The sequence below is a fragment of the Podarcis muralis genome, chromosome 10, assembly GCF_964188315.1.
Source record: "Podarcis muralis chromosome 10, rPodMur119.hap1.1, whole genome shotgun sequence".
NCBI classification, from domain to species: domain Eukaryota; kingdom Metazoa; phylum Chordata; class Lepidosauria; order Squamata; family Lacertidae; genus Podarcis; species Podarcis muralis.
The window spans coordinates 39,885,697-39,907,224 of NC_135664.1; the positions used below are offsets into that span (position 1 = coordinate 39,885,697).

At 38.7% G+C, this 21,528-nt stretch overlaps 1 protein-coding gene across 14 annotated transcripts in view; it reads right to left on the bottom strand.

The window, feature by feature from the left end:
• The window catches only part of ATP2B1 (ATPase plasma membrane Ca2+ transporting 1), a 65,449-nt gene that overhangs the window by 32,297 nt on the left and 11,624 nt on the right, over positions 1 to 21,528 (bottom strand). For 10 of the 14 annotated variants that reach the window (XM_028747580.2, XM_028747583.2, XM_028747581.2 and 7 more), the window contains 2 exons: positions 6,223 to 6,654; positions 2,833 to 3,030 (listed from right to left, as the gene is read on the bottom strand). In XM_028747580.2, the coding sequence (XP_028603413.2) occupies positions 2,833 to 3,030; positions 6,223 to 6,427 (403 nt within the window). In that variant the 5' untranslated portion in view covers positions 6,428 to 6,654. Of the gene's footprint in view, positions 1 to 2,832; positions 3,031 to 6,222; positions 6,655 to 8,386; positions 8,444 to 21,528 lie in introns of all 14 variants that reach the window. The other 4 variants (XM_028747575.2, XM_028747577.2, XM_077934803.1 and 1 more) reach the window with 1 other exon arrangement.

Consider the following 21,528-nt stretch of genomic DNA (forward strand, 5'->3'; position numbering starts at 1 on the left):
GTTTGTTTTTCCACTTGATCAAAGAAAGAAGTGGAAGCAAAAGGGCTACATTTGAGTGCATGATGGTTGTGCACATCCAGATTTATTAATCAATGATCTGATTGTCTAAACTAGGCCATCCTATGGGTGCATTCAGATAACATCCAGAAACTTCAGTTAGTTCCAAAAGCAGCAGTGCATTACATAGCCATTGGTAACACATTAGCACTTGTAATGGCACAACTGCAGTGACTTCAAACCTATTTCTGTTCACAATTTGAAGTGCTAGTTTTAACCTTTAAAGCTGTAAATAGCTTTGGTCCAGATTACCCAAAGCAGCAATAGAAAACCTGTAGCTCTCCATATGTTGTGGGACTATAACAACATCATCCCTGATCACTGGCCATGGTGGCTGGGGCTCATGGGAGTATGAGTCCAATGATATCTGGAGGACTATGAGTTCCTCACAACTGACCTAAGGAAATGATTCTCCCCACACCCAAAAATCGTCAGGAGCGACCCTATTCCAAACATATTCTGAGACCAGATTAATGTATGAGCAGTAGCTTCTTTTCAACAGTATTACTGCATGCTGTCCCAGTGCCGAAGTCATAGTCTCTTCTTCTAGAAATAGGGTGAAAACCTTTCCCACTGCTACCCTTCAGATCTGTGGCAAAATAAGGCCTTTATTCAATGAGTAGGCTTTAAAGCATTACTGCCAGACACCCACCCACTCCCCGCAACATTTTGCCCGCTGCTGCTGCTATGCAATATACAACGCAAGCATTTTAGGATGATTTCTGATGCTTGGGCATGGTTGTATCAAGCTAATTGGAGTGCTTATGTTTTATTGTAAATAGCTGTAAGGACTCTCTAGAGCTACACGGCTAGGCACAACTTCCACTCCACCCCACCCCAGGAAAAAAGGGACCATAACTAACAATACACAAAATAAAGCTATGTACAGAAATGCAACATGCTTGAGACATGTCGGAAGCTCAGTTTAGCGGATCTTCTAAGCCATAATCTAAGGCAAAAGAGATTAAAGAGAAAAAAAGTGTAGGCACTGATTTTAAGAAGGGCAGCAGTTAATTTTTAAAAGGGCAAGTGACAAGGTGACTTATCTGAACTACTAGCATGCCAGTTCAGGCATATTTAGCGCACCAGCCTTTGCCATGGTAGTCGCCATGCAACTTCTGAAACCTGAATCTCTAAACAGAGCCCATGGTGCACAATCACTGCATGCTTGGAGACACTTATCCTGTCATCAAGATTTCATGTTAAAGTGTGGAAAATACTGGGGGGGAAATGTATCAGCCTTGGTACAATTGTTAAACTGTTAAGACCCACAATTTAGCAGATTGGTTTTATGCCAACATTTGCTTTTTACTGGGAGAACAGGAAGTAGTGCTTATTTATATGCTGCTTCTGTGTCAAAAGCTCCTAAGCGGTTTACAACTATAAAATCAATTATAAATTTTATACATAATTAAAATGCACAACACAACTTGAATGGAGCATGAAAAGATTCTTAAAGTATGCAGTCAAGCAATCCCATTAAAACGTATAACAACTGAACAGTTAAAATATAGCTAAAAGAATACGATCAGAAGTTCTGTTCAGGGGAATGTTTGCCTAAAGTGTTATGCCTTTAGGAACTGATGGAACACCAATACTGATGGGGCTTCTCTTATTTCAGCAGGGTGAGCATTCTACAACACTGGTGCCACAAGTAAAAAAGCCTCTCCTTTTCATTGGTAAGGAGTGAACCTGCCCCCACTTCTCTTGCTCTGGTTCCTTTCTCAAGGGATAATTCAGTGTGAGAGCCAGAAGTTCCTATATTCCAATGCTTCAATTTAACTACAGTGGTACCTTGGTTTACGAACTTAATCCATTCCGAAGTCAGTTCTTAAACCAAAGCATTCTTAAACCAAGGCGTGCTTTCCCATAGCAGCAGGGGACTCAATTTATAAATGGAACACACTCAACAGGAAGTGGAACATGTTCTGCTTCCAAGGCAAAGTTCACAAACCAAAACACCTACTTCTGGGTTTGCAGCGTTCTTAATCCAAGTTGTTCATAAACTATGCTGTTCTTAAACCAAGGTACCACTGTATTTACATTTCTCCTTCTTGATGAGAGCAAGAAGAGAGAGCGTGAGCTTAGGTTCGCTCCAGGAAAGAAATCTGAGTACACCTCATATTTGGGGAAATTAAAGCGTATACCTCAAAATTACAACAATCTCTTAGCAAATACATTGTGACAGAACTTTAAATATTTGGTTCAAGTGCTGACTAGAAGTCATTCTACTCGGCACTTGAACCAGAATTTGCTTATCATACAATTGTACTAAGAAGCAATTATAATATGAAGCAATAAAACAACTTAATGGCTTCATGCAGACCAATTCTGCAATACGAAGATTACTGCAAACGAGACATGAAGGCTGGCAACATCAAGCCTGCCATGTGGGAATCTCTTGCAGACGACTGCAGTGCCTGGAGACAGACAGACAGGTCATGTAACCACACCAGAGGAGGAATGACCACTGGGAGGAGTGCAAAAAAGAAAAGAAAAGAAACGCCATGCTGCATCTGCAGCAGCACAACCAGACACCTTCATCTGCCCCAGCTGCAACCAAACATGTCTCCTCCATATCAGTCTCTACAGCCACAGCAGCTGCTGTAAGTTTTCGATGTCTGACTTCACCCACAAAGGTACATGCCTCCATTGTCTCCCAAGACAGAAGGGTATAAACAACAACATAACCAATACATAAACTGGCAGACAATACCCAAACTCTGAAATACATTTTGAGGTGCACAAGTATAAAGAAACAAACTCTTTACTTACATGCTTCATTCCCTCCTGGTGGTTGGTAAAAAGAAAGGCCCAATGATACTATGGCTGCAATTTCTAATATAATTAATGTAACATCCTGTAGTGCTTCCCATACTAACTGAAGAAATGTTTTTGGCTTTTTAGGAGGTATAAAGTTCTTTCCAAACACAGCTGCTCTCCTTTCTATATCTGCTGGGTTTCCACTTAAGCCTAAATATTAAAAAGAAAAATACAATTTTAGAGCAATTTCATTATCTATACATCACTTAACAAATCCCTTTTTGCTACGTAATTCTACAAACACCTTAAGTATATGCTGCACAGTTGCTCTTTTGGTATTTAGTGAATTTAACAGGACTCTTTATGTCCTATGCTTTCTAGAAGTTACAATATCAATATCAAGTGGAACTCTACTGTAGGCGTTTCTAACATGGAGAAAAGATAGCTGCAGATTTCTCCTATCCACAGTGTTACTTGACTAATAGTGGTTTTATCTGAGTTTTCCCCACAAATATATGTGCTGCAGAGTCCAAACAAAGCAATTCCCAAGAAAGTCAAGCATTTGTTTTGGAGCACATCATTCCAGTATATGCTGAAATCCCTATTCACTTTAGAAACTTGAGTTCAGCAAACACGAGAGTTAAGCAGAAGTCTATTTCTGTTTCCCCAGTACAAAAGTAATTTTTTATAGTACAAAAGTAATTTTCCCCCAGTACAAAAGTATTTTTATAACCACAATGCACAACATGGCAACACCCATCTAGATGCTGAACATCAGGAGGAAGCAAAGCTACATCTCTAAGGGGTCTTTTCCTTATTACATATTACACAGAAGCCCATAGTGCAATAATAGGCAGGGCCAACACATAGGCTTCAAATACATTTTTATTTTAAGGATAGAGGAAATTGTATATCTGGCCTCAACAACTAGATCTACATGGTTCACCTTTGAACTAATCCTTCTCATTTAGGAAAGGATCACTCAGCAAGTCATTCAGTGAGCCAGATTCTGCATTTCTGCTAATTCATTAGTTCAGTACTAGCTGGAACAAGTCCAGGTTTCTCCCTTACACATCTTATCACTTCCCATCTGTGGTATTTCAGTACTATTCATCCGGACCTCATACTCATCCACATTTCAAGATGAGTGTAGTACATATAGAAGCAAGTTGCAGACTCACTGGGTAACCTTCACCATGACTACTGAAAGCTTCTTGGGTGTTTAAATAGCTCTTCAGTTGAAAGCTTCAGTTGACAGCCCTCTCACAAGAATCATTTCTTATCCAACATGGATGATATTTTTAACACAATTCAGGCTAGACTATGTGTCCCTATTGAAATGAGTTTACAAGTTCCATTCTATTATTTTCCAATGAATTATTAGAGACACACAAAAAAGGATTCTCCCCACTTTTTAATGTAGAAATCCCTTGCAAGCTGGGATATCCTGTCCTACTCTTTCATATAAAACTTAATGGAGCAATATTTATTCATCACATTGTGTCTCAAAATTCTGCTCCAAGGATTAATGAGAAAAGGAAAAAAATACAAAAGCTGGAACAGCAATCACTATATTTTTTTCCTGCTACAGGAAGGAATTATTCAAGAAGGAATTATTAGCAGCAGGAAAAAGGAAATACTTCTCTTCCTTCAGGCTACTATACCATAAAAAGCAACGGTCCATTCGATAGAGATAAAAGGGTTTAGCAAAAGATACCTAAGCATTGCAGGGTGCTAGAACCTGGAAACAGATACTACCTTGCAGAGTTTTGTGCCTGTACATTTCAAGACAAAATTCTTTTCAACCAAACATTAGAGATATCTCATTAGAGGCACTCTGCTCCAAGAAAAACAACAAGCACACCTCATAGATATGCCCGCTCATTTTCATAATTCCGTGATTTACAAGGTATCTGTTAACACTTTTGCATTTGTCTTGTCTTTCTGGATGTTCTGAGTAAGTAATACAGACTACTAGCCCCAAACAAAATTCATTTAGGGAGTTTCAGATTCCACAAATTTTGAGGGGAACAATGAGTTTAAGAACATTAAAATGTTATCCAGCATGGCACACAACTGATATTTAACACAACTGTAACTAGAAGTGTTTACAGAAAAACATTTGGATTGCTGCAAGTGCAATATTGCACATAAAAGGTTTCCGCCTTTTGTCTGGAAACTAGTGACTGGTGGAATTTCAAAAACAAGAACAGTGATCTTAACCTGATGGCATTGAGTGTCTTCAACCATTGAGAAGTTGTTTAATGCCCAAACATAAATTGCCAATTATAAAGTCATTTCAAATCCTTCTAATTATGGAAAGGCTGGGATAGGCATTGGACAAATTAATTGCTTTACTACATATTAAGAAGTTGGGTAGTTGTGAAACCTTTCCCACAGGCAACAAAGGTTTAGCAGAAAAGCACCATCTCATTCTCTTGAATGGTTTATTTAAATCTTTATCTTATTTTTTCCTCGAAAGAAAATGTTTAAAATAGTACATTTAAACACATACCACAAACTAAGGTTTCATTGCCTACACACACAAGTTCCCTAGACTGAAAAAAATCAACATTGTTTCCCTCAAATTCAGTGCATGTGCCTCTTGCTCCAAGGAAACCCCTTCCCCAAATTGGTGCTCTCTGGATGTTTAAGACTACAACACTCATTGGTCCCAGTCAGCATAAGTAATGGGAGTTTTAGTCCCAACCTGGCTGGGGAAGACTGCTTTAACAGCTCATTTTACTTTGTTACCTTTACCAACACAGAGGCACACAAGATTTAAAGGATTTAATTTGAAGCTCCTATCAAAAACCCTAGGCATCGTTCTAACAACCATCCCCTTAAATGTTGAAGTAGCATAAGATGTAACTTCTGAGTGGATTTTAAGTACAGCTGATTTAAGTTACAGCTGCAAGCTGCAAGGCATTTGTGCTAGGTTAACCTTAAATATTCAAGGAAGTTGTGATATATATTTCTACAAAGTTTTTATGTACAACACCTTAAGTTGTCTAACATTTGTAACTTCACAAACTTCTTGAAAACTAATGTGTAAGATAACAGCAGACTTTAATCAACATCTTATTAAAAACCTGGTACAATCAAAAAAGACTAACCAAAAATGAAGATGTCAAATTTTACATCAAATGTATTATGTTCTTCTACCTCAATAACTATTGTCCCAAATTTTGTTACTATCTCTTAAGTGGTGTCCAATTGTATAAATGTACAGACAATTTAAAATATATATATAGTAGATCCAGGCCAGGAATTTCAGTCACTGACCAGTAAAACATCTTAGGCAAACAATGAATGCATCTATACAGACCTACATATTTTTCAATATAAATTTCCCATGTAAATGAACACACATTTTGTAACTTTTTGAATTGAGATTCTTACCTTCATTTGGAGAAGTTTTCAATCTTGTACAGATTCCATGTGCATCTCCATAGCAATCTTGTATTTTATGCAAAGCATCTGCAGCACGCAATTCCATAAGATCACGAAGCTCTTCAAGTGTAATGCCAAAGTCTCCATGATTGGAATCTTTTATAGTGTATTTTACACCACTGTATGCTACCGAGTTGTTAGCCATGTCTCCCATGATGTATAGCGTTCAAGGAAGAAGTTATTTCCAAGGAGGAACAATTTTTTTTATTTGAAATATTTCCAAAAGGAAAATCCTTCAGATATGAAAACCATCAAAAGTGCAGATATAAACCACCAAAAAATGAGATGAGAGCCATTAGATACCCTTTCCAGGAGTGTTATCTTGAGTGCAATCCCATTGTTGGTTCCTTCATTCCAATCCAAATGAAAGGGGAATACAATCTGCAAAAGAAAGAAAATCATAGCAACAAGATTCAACATTGCTCACAGAAGCATCACAGCCTTTTATTGTCTGCTATGCATCTGGCTAAGCAGCACTGTGACACCTCTGATACACAGTGCCTCTTCTCTACCTCTGATGTTCTGCCAAGGCCTACCCCATCATTTACCCATCCACTCCTTGTTCTCTTACCAAAACTTTGCCTCCTCAAGGCTTCAATACCAAACTAGCTTTCCAATCCACCTTCCTGCCCCCTACCAGTTGCCCATCTTCCTACTCTTCCCTCTACCAACTATTTTGACTATAGTCACCTAACTAATCCTCTGTCCTCCCATTTCCTGGTTGCTATCTCCCTTACCATTATCATTCCTCTTGTCCACATAATCATCCTCTTTGCCCTCTGGCTCTTTCCCTCCTGCATTCATTCTCCCTTATAAAAACACTCCTTAGTCCATCTTTCCTCTCCACATCACCCCAGTTCCCTTTTTCCTTTGCCTCCATAACTTCTAGAATGTGCTTGCCTGTTTACTCTTAACTTTTTGACTTCCCTTCCAAGTCTACTCTTGACCCCCCCCCCCAATCTGGTTTTCACTCTTTGCTTGCCACTGAAATTGTTCTTTTGCTCTTTAAAGCAAAATCTTCAGTCCTCATGTTTCTTTATTTCTCTTGCATTTGATCAGTTGGCCACACTCTCTCTCTTTATTCTCTTTAAGCCATAGGTCTCTGCTGTGCTGCCCTTGCTGGTTCTCCTCTTACATACTGCTTTATCGCTTGCCCTGCCTCTCTTCCTGTTTCCACTGTCCCAAAATTTTAAATTGTAAATGCCTCTCGATCTGTCCTCTCAATCATCAGAATGTACCAAGCATACCAATGGTGGGTATGCTGGGTGCTGCTCCAATACAATATATAAAGATTTTGTCACTCTTCCTAGGAAAGTGCCCCCTTGCTCACATGAGCTAAGATGGCTCCTGATTAATCCTTACAGCTGACGATGGTGAAAGGAACTATGGGACTCAATATGGTGTGGCTAGAAATTGCCCAGCTGGATGCCCCAAAGTAGAGGACTTGGCACACTTTTTAACAGAATGCCCTTTGTATTCATTTAACTATTTGATATCTCAAGCCCTTAAATGTGGGGATGAATAACATTTCTCTCTAAGTATAACTCCATTCCTATTGGCCACTAGAGATCACAACAAGTCATATAAGGGCAGCCAAATGTGTCAGATTGGCTCATGAATACATTGAAAGCAACTTTGATCACCCAGCAATGGCTATCAAGTTATATAACCAGTCATCAATACCCCTTTATTAGCAGTACTCACAAAGATTCTGGGGATCGAAAACAACATTGGGACAGCCTGATAGCATTGATATAACTGGAGGCACCTAACAATTTTTCAAGAAATTACAAAATATGCAGAGTGTATGATCAAAAGGACAAAAGTATGCAAAACAATAAAAAATAGCTCTACATATGCATCAAGAAAGCTGATTTTTTTACTACCCAGGAAAAGATTTTGAAAGGTTCACTGAAAACATCAACTTAATGTGCTGCAGTGGAGAAAGAAGTAAATCCAGTTTGGGGAATGATTAGGAAAGCAATTAAAATGCCAGATAATATCATAATGCCATTAGATGAGTGCTGTCCAGCCACATTAAGAATACTGTGTACAATTCTTGTTCTATGAACCATAAAAAGGAACATATAAAATTATCAATGAATTACAGTACCTTTACACTGAACAATGGTTGAAGTGGATGCTATGGTTTAGTTTGAAGAAGAGACACCTAAAAGAGGGGGGTACATGGAAAAGGCTTATAAGGTTACAGAAGTAGTAGGGCCACTAAATAAAATTAACTGGCAGTAGGCTCAGGACAGGACAACAATACTTGCAGAACTTACAGAGTTTTAAAAAATATTGTTATTATTATTTCAAAAAGGGTAAGACGTATTCATGGAGGTTTAGCAATGACCATTAGCTATGGTAGCTAAAAATACAGTCTCCATGTAATAAGGCAGAGTAAAAAGAAGTGTGAGCAACACATCTATGAAAGATAGGTAGATCTCCTCCGCAGCACATTTAGGTATTATGCCCCATTGTCATCGACAAGGTATAAGGGGAGTTTACTACTCCTTTTAACAGGATTATGTTTTAAAGCAATATATTACTGCATCTCATCTGGAAGGATTTGAGAGACAAAAGTGGTGGCACAGAGTTGGTAGTGCCCACACCATGTCACTTAAGCTGCCTTACATAGTTCCCAACTGAGAGTAATCCACCTCTTGGAAAGTACCCCAGACTACTTCACTCACAACAGTAATTTGTTTTCTTTTTGACACTGTAGCATAGCATAAGTCAAAGAAAAAACAAAAAAGGTTTACTTTTTAGTCGGCTTGCTTAGTGATACACTAATGCAGAACAGAGAGATATTTGCATATGTGACAGGAATTTCTGCTCAAATATCACAGTGCTGGCCTTTACTGCACAGTTGGTAGTATGGAAGAAACACCAGGAACAGCTGTGAAATTATTATTTTGGAGATAATTTACTTTAACTGTGGAGCCAACAAATTATCTCTTGAAGTGTGTACACAATTCTGCTGATGGACTCTAAGGAATCCATGTTCAACCCAGGTGATTGTAATAAAGTATGAATGGGGGAAGATACAGGGTGTTCAAGGTTGACTTTGTAGCACATGTTTAGTGATGTAGCAGCTTGGAACCCCCAAAGGTGGGAAATAAAGTGTGCGTCTGTGTGTGTGGAATGAGGACTTAGAATACTTAAGTTGCCTCTATGCCTTACTAGCTCATGCATTCTGCATGTTAACAATATTATATTTAAAGTTTAACACTACCCTCCTAAAATCATGTCTCTCTTCCCACATAGGGATAAAAGAGATCCCCCTAAAAGCAATGACTTAATTTCATTTGTAGCAGTGTCATTTTAATCGAGATATATTTCATAGCTAACCAGAATCCAGACGCTATCCATAGACCCTGGGCTTCATATCTTGTCAATATCGGCAATTCTGATGGCAACATGCTGCAAGCTTACATAAAGGTATCAAACTTTGTGTTCCCAAAATGAATCGTACCACTACAACATGCTATTTTGCTGACTTTAGAAGTAATGTGCCATCACAAGTAGGTGAAAAGTAAAAGCTTTTAACACCCACCACCACCGGTGTCTGAGCTGCAAAATATTTTTTGAAACATTCAGGAATTGAAATATTCTAATAGTTCATTTCATAACCCACAGTTTAATCTTTGGAGAATACTATGTAGAAGGTTTGACCTTCAGCTACACATTATCAGCAGCCCGGCTCCAGAGAAGGCTCCCAAAGTGATTATCTTAGGAAAGCCTTTGCTTAAATCTAATTAGCTCAAAAGTCCTTACAAATCTGTGAAGCACCACATTGCAGCCGTCAGATAGTATCTTAGTTTTGCTTTCTTCTTAGTTTTCTAGCATTACTAAATACAACTGCTTACTCAACAAGTGTTTAAACAATGTTTTATTAACATTTAAGACTGCCACAGGGCAGTCTCAACACAATTAGTGTTTTCAGCCAACTTCAACAAAAAAGAAAAATGAGAGCCTATTCATTACTTCCAAACATGAATCAATTTCTATTGATGATTCCACTACTGAGCAGTATAGAAATTTAATAATAAATTTGGTAAACATTGGCTAATTTAATAGAATGAATTATATAACCTCTCCTTCACTTGGTGCCACTTATATCATTCTTATTGAAGCATGACAATTTCATTGAACAAATCTATTTTGTGCAGACAGTAAGGTGACATGAGGTATGTGATATTATCAACACTACTAAAATTAATAAACTTGTGTACATCTTTCATTGTCCCGTAAGTATTTACAAAGGCAAAATAAACCTGAAGTGCTCGATAAAGAAATCATTATCCCACCAAGTAATATTTAGACTCCTATAGTACTTTGGAAGGTTTTCAGATTGAAATCACCAGGAAGGTCCAAGTAACTTTTATTTTATTTTCTGGGTAAGGACAGTTACATTCTTGGTCCCTACTGAAAATTGCTGAATCCTAGCCTAAAGGTAATTTAATTATGGTAAGGCAAAATTCAACTCTTAGACCCAAGCGTTCAATCCCGTGACTATCTCCCAAAGATGCTGGTACTCAGATCAAGGCTTCTGGAAAATCTAAGGAGGAACAAGATGTTTGCCTGTAAGCAGTACTTTCTGTGACAGGACTCACCAATACGGTGCACCAGCACTTCAGGTTTTTTGCTGCCTTTTTAAGCACTTCTTTTGGCTACTGCTTTTGTCCCAATGGGCAATGCTTTAGAAGACTTAAGATTGTGATAAGCAAAAACAAAGAAGAAAAATGGTAGCATATAGTAATTCTGAAATCCATTTTAGGCTACAAGAGTAGTTAGCTGGCTGCCTACATTCTGTATGTCTATAATAATAATAATAATAATAATAATAATAATAATAATATTAATAATTTTTATTTATATCCCGCCCTCCCCAGCCGAAGCCGGGCTCAGGGCGGCTAACAACAATAAAACAGTACAAAAGTACAGCATAAACAACATTCTAAAATCATTCATTATAAAATTAATTAATTATAATGGTACACTATACTGCCATTCTTTTAACTGCAAATACTGAGCTTTAGTATTTTAACCATACTTGTTCCTAGCCCTAAAAATCACAGACTAGAGCCTCAAAAAGTATACTAAGCCTGAAGAATACGAAATGAAGTATTTTTGACACCCACAATCTTGTTCCCTGTTCATCTGTACATCTGTTACTATATCCCTCTACCAAGAGCAATCATTCCAATCCAACTAAGTGAATTTTATTCTATATATTTATGGTATATACCACTTCTATTATGGTGCTAAAACATTTTCCCACATTAGTCAGAATCAAGATTACCCTGGAGGAAGAATACCAGTGTAGCCTCTGCTCAAAGCAGCAAGGTTAATAAAACAGAAGTATTTGGAAAATGTGCAGTAATCTCCTCTCAACTAGTCACATTACTGAAAGCTAAACTTAGTGATAACACTGTTGTCAATACCGCCTGAAAAATACTCAAATGCTAGGTAAGCAAGCTACAAAAATATTTCCATTTCTGCATCTAAAAAGATGGAAATTTATAAATACTGACATATATAAGGGCCAAATAAGCCCTCTCATCCAGCACCAGTTTTGTCATTGCCTCTCAGAACCTCTGCAACTCCTTTACCCATGAACAACCCAAAAATGTCCCTGTCCTGGAACAATATAACAGAACTACTAGATTTTAAAATGCAACAAGGCATCAGTATGGGTTTACCATTTTTTCTGAATTGATGCAGATATGATTTAGCATGTTTATCTGAATTACTATTCTACATAGCTCTACAGTCACGGTTCCTTCAGCACAAGGACTTTCGTTTCGCGGCAGTTACCGGTATCTCCTCCTCTCCATTTCCTAAATCTATTCTGGCAATTCCTCCAACCCTCCAAAGAAGATTTGGTGATGGCACAGAAGGGGGAAATTCCTGCTTTGCTATTAGGAATCCTTGTGGAATAGGCTTCTCCTATTAATACAACAATTTAGTTGCATATAGCCCTGATATCATGTTACATTAAAACTTCTTGAGGGGTTCCCCCCCCCCAAAAAAGTCAAAAGTGGTAGACTTAAATATGACTGGGGAATCAAAGTGCTCTTTAATGTAATGCTACATTAAAACAAACTCACTTTACTTTGAAATTTTTATTAGGATTCTTGGAAGTATTTTAAACACATTTAAATAGGACACACTTCCCTTGCATGATATTTTATGTGCATAAATGAGGAATAAGTACTTGATTTAAGTTAACTACAACTTTGATTTTATATTTGATTGGATATTTTTCTATTCTAGCTGTCAGATCCTGCCTGTATTCAATATGTTGTATGAAATTATTAACAATGCACCTTTTCTACAGACATCAATATTTGTGAAAAGTTTTTACATACTGTACATACTCTATTATATTCTGACAGTATATAAGACATTGCAGATGTTATACATTTCTATTTTCCCTGTCCTCAAGTACTGGATGTTAGGGGACTCTGTGGAGGAGCTATAATGTTGTGAACTATCCTATAACCTGTGTTACCAAACACTCTAGGATAGTTAACTATTGCAGTTGGTAGACAGGAAAGCTTTAGTTAGAAAGGTATTCTCAGGCAATTGATGTATTACAATTTAGTACCAAACAGTATGCAGAGTATTTTCAGTTTTTGTGAACTTATGCTGAGCAATAACACGCTTGGTGGAGAAATCCGCTTAAATGCAAGTAGTTTCTACGCACAGCTTTTTTGTTGCAACATATACAACTTTAATGTCGACTTATCCAATAATTCTCCATTAAGCTAATCATGCAAGTTCCCACTCATTCCAAACAAATGACTTGACAGATTAACCATTTGGGCTGGTTCAACCAACTACAGTCAAACAATGTCCAATATTTAATGAAACAGAAAGCAATGGTTACCAGCTTTGGAACTAAAAATATTTTTGTTTAACTTCTTTATCTTCCAGTTTCTACATAACAAACAATTATATATCCCTTCCCACAAGAAACAGCCCATGCATATACAATGCAAATAATAGCTCCAATATTGAACAACCAAAACCAGGGCACAGTGATTTAAGTCAAGATATATATGGTCACCTAAACACAACCAATTACTCTCAGGTACATTGACTGATTGCCTTGAAATCAGCAAAAGCACATTAAAGTGATCAAACATTTTACCATGGCTGTTCAAGAACTGACAAAAATACAAAAGTTAATTTCTATACCATACCAAAGTGCAGGCATCTTTTCAAGTCATTCATCTGTAAATCAACTGAGTAATGCACGCTCCTTTACAGCTTAATATAGTTAAAACAGGGAGCAGCTGCACAGGTATCACATAGTTGTAGTTGTAGCTACCCAACAGCTTTTAGAGGATGTCAATGGCAACATGTTAAAATTCAAATAAAGCTAAGTGGTTCAGACAAATGCTTCAGGCTATTTTAGAGGAAGAGACTCGACAGCAGGCTTCCTCAACCTCGGCCCTCCAGATGTTTTTGGCTTACAACTCCCATGATCTCTAGCTAGCAGGAGCAGTGGTCAGGGATGATGGGAACTGTAGCCTCAAAACATCTGGAGGGCCAAGGTTGAGGAAGCCTGTTTTACAGCATCCAATAACCTTCTCAATACACTATAAGAGTAATACAAAAGTACAAGCCATGACATTCCCAAATAGTTCAACACACATTCACTAGAGGTGTACAATTTAGCTCATACATATATTATATATTTATTTCTGGATCTGTATTCTGCCTTTACATCAAAGGATGCTCAAGATAGCTGTGTTTGTAGACAGAGCTGGCAACAGAAAAATACTGTGATGATAATATATAAGAATATTCAGCCATTGTGTGCGTCTGTATTTCAACTGGGGAGAAAGGAACACTGCCTTCCCAGAATTAGTTTGCACAAGATGGGAAAATAGAACTTTTTCACATATGCTAAGCAAAATGAACAGCACCTGCCAATGGGACTTCATGTACTCCTAGAAACTAGAATCAAAGTCATCTGAGTGTTTTGAACATCCTCAGAAAGAAAAAAGGTCCATCTGGGAGAGAGCAGAAAGCAACTGTTTTAAGGGCACTGTGTTGCACAGTGAGCACACCGTCAGGTTTGAAGGATTAGATTTCTATTAGTAAGTGGATATAAATCTTAAAAGTACACAGCTTTCTAAAGCATTTTCATCCTTTAAAAATGTGGAAGCGAACAAGTGCTGGCACACAGCTTTAACTTCCCAAGCTCCATTGAAACCTAATACTATAATTGGCAAAACTGAACAACCTGACACTTCATCTTATTACTAACAAAACTTCTCTATTATGCTTTAGTTAGCATATATTCTTAGCTGATATACATTTAGATATATTGTCTCCTAACTTCCAAAGCATAACCAAAATTGAAGCTCTGGTGTTACCTATGTATCATTGTAAATATATGCCACAGCATAAACTGAACATTTAGTTACCAACTTTTGAAAAGCCAGTAAGAGGGAGCACACATGTTCTATGGTATTTTTGTCCTACCAAGAGGTTCCCTTGAGGGTGGGTAGATTTCAGCAATATACGGGACATGCAAATACACACACACACACAATTCTAAACTTATTGGTAAGAATGAAATGTCAAAATAAAGTGGGTTTGTGATCTAGTCAACAAAAAATGAAAAGAAATTTCTTCATCATGTTTTATTTTCTAATAGTTATAAGTTAATAGTTTTACAAAAAACCCATCTGGCTATAAAGCTGAGGTTACAAGTTCCCCTTTGAATTAAACTCAAAACAATTGCAAAAGCCACTCTCTACAGCTTTGACCCTGCTTTAAACCCAGTTACGTTATACGGCTTGCCAGTTTAATTAAAGATACTAATTTCAAATTTGGTTTTAATTAGGCTAGACCACCTCCCCCAATACAGATCAAGTCAATCTTTAAGATTTTCAGAGAAGTCTTTTCACTATCGGCAGATGGCCATATGAAGAAAAGTCAGAAGTAGGCCTTTGAAATACCCTCCGAAATGCCTTCCCTCAGGTAATTCATGGAGTGAATCTTGACTCTTAATTTGTTATTTCTCTGTTCTGTGCATTGCTCTGTTTTATATGATATATAGTTTTGCTTCATCTTGACTTTAGCTAGTCCAGGAAATTTTATGGACTGTTATGGTTGCGCTTTTATGTAAACTGTACCTTAATTGCACCATTTCTGTTGCTATAGTAACCAAATGACTCAAAAGTTCTAAAAGGTGGTTGCCAAACTATAGTCCATGAGCTTTATGGACTGTGGGAGCAACAGCTCCTCAGTCATTCTAAGGCTTTGCACTGCATGCTGTTGAAGGAAGGCAGAACCTGCTTTGCAACCCAACTCTTCTGTGGCTAGTGGAACAATTCACATTCCCCTTCTCTCACATTCACCCATCCTTCTAAACTGATTTCATTTTCGAAGTGTGGAAGGTTACTGGATGAGAGCAGAGGAGAGGTAGCAACATATTTTACCCAGTCCTCCAACTCTAGTTGCAGTAGCAACTGACATCAGTTCCGGTAGCCCTTTCCACCCGCTCCCTCTTCTGGAGTATGTGCCTTGTGCACCAAGGATGTGGCAGTCACAGAATATTAATCAGCCAAAGGCCTGGTTGAAGAGGAACGTTTTCGTCTGGTGCCTAAAAATATATAATGATGGTGCCAGATGAACATCACTGGGGAGAGCATTCCACAAATGGGGAACCACTGGGGGGAAAAGCCCGTTTTCATGTTGCCTCCCTCCAGACCTCACATGGAAGCGGCACACTAAGAAAGGCCTCAGATTATAATTGCCACAGAAGAGTAAGGCTTACTTTTGAATAAAAGTGCATGAGATCAAGCTTCTAAGACTGTAACCCTATGCATATCTACCACTGATCTCAGTGGGGCATGGAAACTGCTACAGGATGAGGTGTAGGGAAAAAGAGAGCCAAGTTGCAATTATGTTTAGAAGGGGAAAGTGGCAGGGGAAAATAATAACAAGTTTAAAGCAATTTTTGCAGATAACAGAGATTGCACCTGGAGTGCTTTGAGTAGAAGTCTTTTCAGTCCTTTCCCACCCGCTTCACAGATGTCTTGCCTTTTGCAACCAATCCCCCCTACACACAAATTCCTCAATAAATTCCACCCATTTCTGTTCCATATGCATCTCTTGAATTAAATATTTGCATTGATTACAATTGTGTTCTATTGCTTCTTTCAATACTTGTATATTGTATAATTAAATTCCATGAAAACTGTATTACAACAAAATAGATAAAATAAATAAGCAATTAAAAGACAATTAAAAATCATACAGCACCTGACACAATGCATTACAACTGTTGCAGCTGGTAGAAAAACCCATTGTGGCCTGCCAAAACCCTCAGTGGTTCACAGGAGGCCCCATTAGCTAAAGTGGTGCTTCAGGTTAAGAACATTTTCAGGTTAAGAATGGAACTCCGGAACGAATTAAGTACTTAACCCGAGGTACCACTGTATAATGAAGTTTTACACTACAGTACAGCTTGAAACTTCTGTGTTGGGGACTTCCTATTTTTTTCCCTACCAAGCTAAACAATATTTTGAAGTGGTAACAGCAGCCAGTAAATTCATGTATACAAGTGTGTTGTTTGTACCAGATTTAAACATAACCTCAAGAGTGATAACATTATATTTTATCACAGTAAGAGACTTTTTCCATAGGCAACTAATGGTATGATTAGAGTGAGATATTGCATGTTGTTCTATGTAGATTTCCTCTGCAAAGTTCCACTTTAAAAAAAAAAAAAAATGCCCCCCCAACACCCCAGCCTTTCTCTGTTCAGACTGCCAAAGCTAGAGAGACTATTTAACTCTTTCCCCTCTCACCTCTTCAAAACCATCTCCCACACACCTTGATCATGGGTTAAATGTTATCAGTATGTTCCAACTGTTGATGTTAATTAAAATTTGAACTATTAAGATGTGTAGCATTTCATACAATACAATTACCTTATGACTTTGTTGTCACAAGATTGCCGCTATGTGATCTGGCTACCCTACTGAACAGTTTTCCTTTGCAAAGCATCCCTTTCACTCCCAATCAGAAGCATGATAAATGACTATTTTTCACGTGGTAGTATTAGAGAACTCCCCCAATTCCTGGCTCTTTTGCACTGTTTAACAGCATTGTAAGTTATACCCACAGTTGTATTCAACAAAGTAATCCTGTTAGCATAATGACTTTCTGCCTATGCAACAGGATTTTCTTTTCTGTTCCTCCCCTCCCACCCCCAGCAACTGATCTAGAGGGTTAGCAGGGGCATGTCAGGATGTTTAGCATTGAAGGATGATTTTTATTCAGTTATGAAGTGGTAGATTCCCAGGCTACCACCAGGTGAACACCTGCATTTTCCTGGATTGCCTTGTTCTGTTTTGTTATTGGTGTTTTTCTTCTCCACTTTCTGAGATTGCATCAATGCAAGATTTAATTGGAATACATTGGTTTCTGGGAAATGGTGGATAAGAGGAAGTACTCTCCCCACAACCCTGAAGAGTGTTACTTGCTCTCAAGTAAAATCAGGGTATTGAAAGAGATTACATAGGCTTTTCTCTTTTTAGAAACGGATCTACAGATATCTCTTATTACTTCTGTGGGAAGTTAATATAACTAATAACATAAGTAGATTTTTTGATAGACGATTCTATGATGTACCACCTTAGATTAATTTATCATTATTAATTATTTTCAAATCAAGACATTGCTAACAACTTTTATTTTATTAACTCTTATTGTGAGCATCTTATATCATATTAACCTCTTATATTTATATTAACCTTTATATTAACCTCTTATAACCAGATGCTTGGAAGCTGTGGCTGGATGGTTTCGTGGGAGCCGATTGAAACTAAACACAGGTCCTATGGCTAGGTTGGGATGGCATGGGGATGAGGGACCAACTCCCTTCTCTTGCGGGGGCCCAATTAGTGCCATTGCCTTCCGTTAAGAGTTTGGGTGTAATCCTTGACGCCTCCCTTTCCATGGAGGCGCAAGTTACAGCAACAGCCAAGGCGACATTTTTCCACCTTCGCCACATCAAGCAGTTGGTCCCTTACCTTTCCCGCCCCGACCTGGCCACAGTGATCCATGCGATGGTCATCTCCAGGCTTGACTACTGTAATTCGCTCTACGCGGGGCTGCCCTTGAAGCTGTCCCAGAAACTCCAGCGGGTACAGAATGCTGCAGCGAGGCTCCTCACAGGGTCTTTGCCATGGGAGCATATTCACCCAGTGCTTTTCAAGCTGCACTGGCTCCCGGTGGAGTACAGGGTCAGATTTAAGGTGCTGCTTTTGACCTTTAAAGCCCTTCACGGCCTAGGACCCTCGTACCTACGGGACCACCTCTCCTGGTATGCCCCACGGAGAGCCTCAAGGTCCATAAATAACAACACCCTAGTGGTCCCAGGCCCTAAGCAAGTTAGATTGGCTTCAACCAGAGCCAGGGCCTTTTCAACTCTGGCTCCGGCCTGGTGGAACGCTCTGCCTCATGAGACCAGGGCCCTGCAGGATCTGATTTCTTTCCGCAGGGCCTGTAAGACAGAGTTGTTCTGCTGGCCTTTGGCTTGGAGCCAATTTGATTCCCTCCCTCCCTCTCTTTCTTTTTTCTTTTCCTTCTCCTCCTGCAATGAGGCTACATTTTAATATTTTAATGTTCCATTATTTTAATGTTGCATTTTATTTTTGTTTTTAAGTTGTAATCATTCTTCTTGTTTTTATTATTGCTTGTAAGCCGCTCTGAGCCCGGCCTTGGCTGGGGAGGGCGGGGTATAAATAAAAAATAATAATTATTATTATTATTATTATTTTTATTATTATTATATTTCAATAAACTAGTTGATAGAACTTTTTTATTTACTTGGGAACTATAAGTAATTAACTACATTTGCTATACCAAAGAAAGCAAACAGAAGGTTAACGACAACTAATGCAGCAGTGGAGAATTTCCAGCCTGCAGGCCTCAGGTCTTGCAGCCCCTGCAGGCTATTCCCCCACCCCACCCCACCCCCACCCACCTGTCAATCCACTGACATCAATTGCATGGGCTTATATGTGGGAAGGAAGTTCATTTCTGTGCTTGTTGCACATGTTCCCTACAGAGAACTGGCAAACACACTACAAGATTTAACCCCTGCTCATCAGCTCACAAAGGAGGTTGAATTCTGCTCAGTTAGGGTGACCCCACACACTTTGCAAATCTGGCCCACAGTGTGAGATGAGAAAAAGATCGGGCCCACCAGGCAAAAAAGATTCCACACCTCTGAATTAGCAGAACAGAATAGGGCATTTCTGTCTATGTTTTTTTTAAATGTATTCATGCTTTACACTATTTGAGAAGCTATTGTCTAATATGGATCAAAGACTGGTAATACAAAATCAAAACCACCATATAGATAAATTAGAACAATGGTTTGTGAAAACCCCATTAAATGCCTTAAAAGGATGAGCAAGAAAGTCTTAAAACATTTTAAATGTTGTATTTGGGCTTAAACCATACAACCAATTATCTGTGTTTTTCATTCACACAGCAGTTAAGTTGCAATACACTGTAAATGCTAGAAAACTGAAGGATCAGTTTAGTATATTTTTGAAAATAAAGGTTGGGATAATGAAATGACTTTTATAATACACACACGGTTTACTTGACAGAAAGCTTTTAAGCAGATTTCTTATAACAGATGACATGTGTAGAAAATGGAATGTTTAACACTACATTTGTTTGTTTTAATTTGTATGGGAACTGTTGTTACAACTGTTGTTACATGTACAATATATTTCAATTCATAATAAAACTGAAGGACACCAATGTATCTGTCATGTGAAATGAGCACATGCCATGAATTCGGAACCTTAACTTTTCACAGGTTCCACTGGTGTTTTTGAAAGCTTTCAAAATATGAATCCTTAAGAAAGGCATCAACAAAACTGCTTGCCACATTCAGCAAAGTGAGTGTGACTCTGCTGACTGGTGAGCACAATGAGAGAAGCAAGCCTCAGTCTCAGCACTGAAGTCGCAGAACTGAATAAAAACTAAACAACAACCACCTATTAATTACAAAACATGAAATGCTGGAGTTAGTTTGGCAAGTGCCCAAACAGCCTTGGTGATACAGGTCCAAACCACAAAGTCAGTCCCTGCCTAAAGGCACTTATGATCAATGCCCAGCAATGCATTCTCCCCACTTCATCTTTCCTTCAGGAAAGGCAGGTGTGCTTGGGACTGGACCCCTGTGCTTAATTTACAGACATAACCCCCCCAAAAAACCCTCATAGATAAATATCGCTAGGGCTTATTTCCCAGCTAGATACTTACTTATTCTACTTCTTTGCGTGTGGATCAGTAACCACGAGAGAGTACTAATCCATTTCTCATTTCTTTGCTTATTTTCTATCCCTTCATACTACTATGAAACTTCAGCAATGTAGAGGCAAGTGATCCTCAAAGGCTGCATTTTAAAATGTTTCATTAACTTTAAGCAAAAAGTCACAGTTTGGGAACTCCAAGTCAACACAATTATGTGCAATTCAGGGTTTTTCCTCTGGGACTGGTGGGGGCTATAATCCAAAACATCTGAAGGTTACCAGTTTGGGAAGGCTGCCCTACATTCCCTCAAAGCCACACACAAGACCAGGAAAATCTCCATAGTAGTATTCAAGGGGGTGTGAAGAACTGCAGCCAGCTACTAACTTCTGTGCAAGTATTTTGAGTACACAGGTTCCTGTGATTCCAATTGTACCTGTATACAGAACTAGCAAAAAACCAACCAAAATATTTCAGTTTCTGAGTGAAAAAAATGTCAAGACCGAAATAAAGCTAGAGACTCCTGTGCAAATATCCTAGTATAAGGTAAAATAAGGTAAATGACCCCTGGACGGTTAAGTTCAGTCAAAGGCAACCATGGGGTGCAGTGCTCATCTCACTTCAGCCGAGGGAGCTGGTGTTTGCCTGCAGACAGCTTTCCGGGTCATGTGGCTAGCACGGCTAAACCGCTTCTGGCGCAACGGGATATCGTGACGAGTGCCTGAGCGCATGGAAAACCATTTACCTTCCCGCCATAGCGGTACTTATTTATCTACTTGCACTGGTAGACTTTCAAACAGCTAGGTTCACAGAAGCTGGAACAGAGCAACTGGAGCCCACCCTGTTGTGCAAATTCGAACTGCCAACCTTCCGATCAGCAAGCCCAAGAGGCTCAGTTGTTTAGACCACAGCGTCACCCGCACAGCGCTGTATAAATCAGTTTCC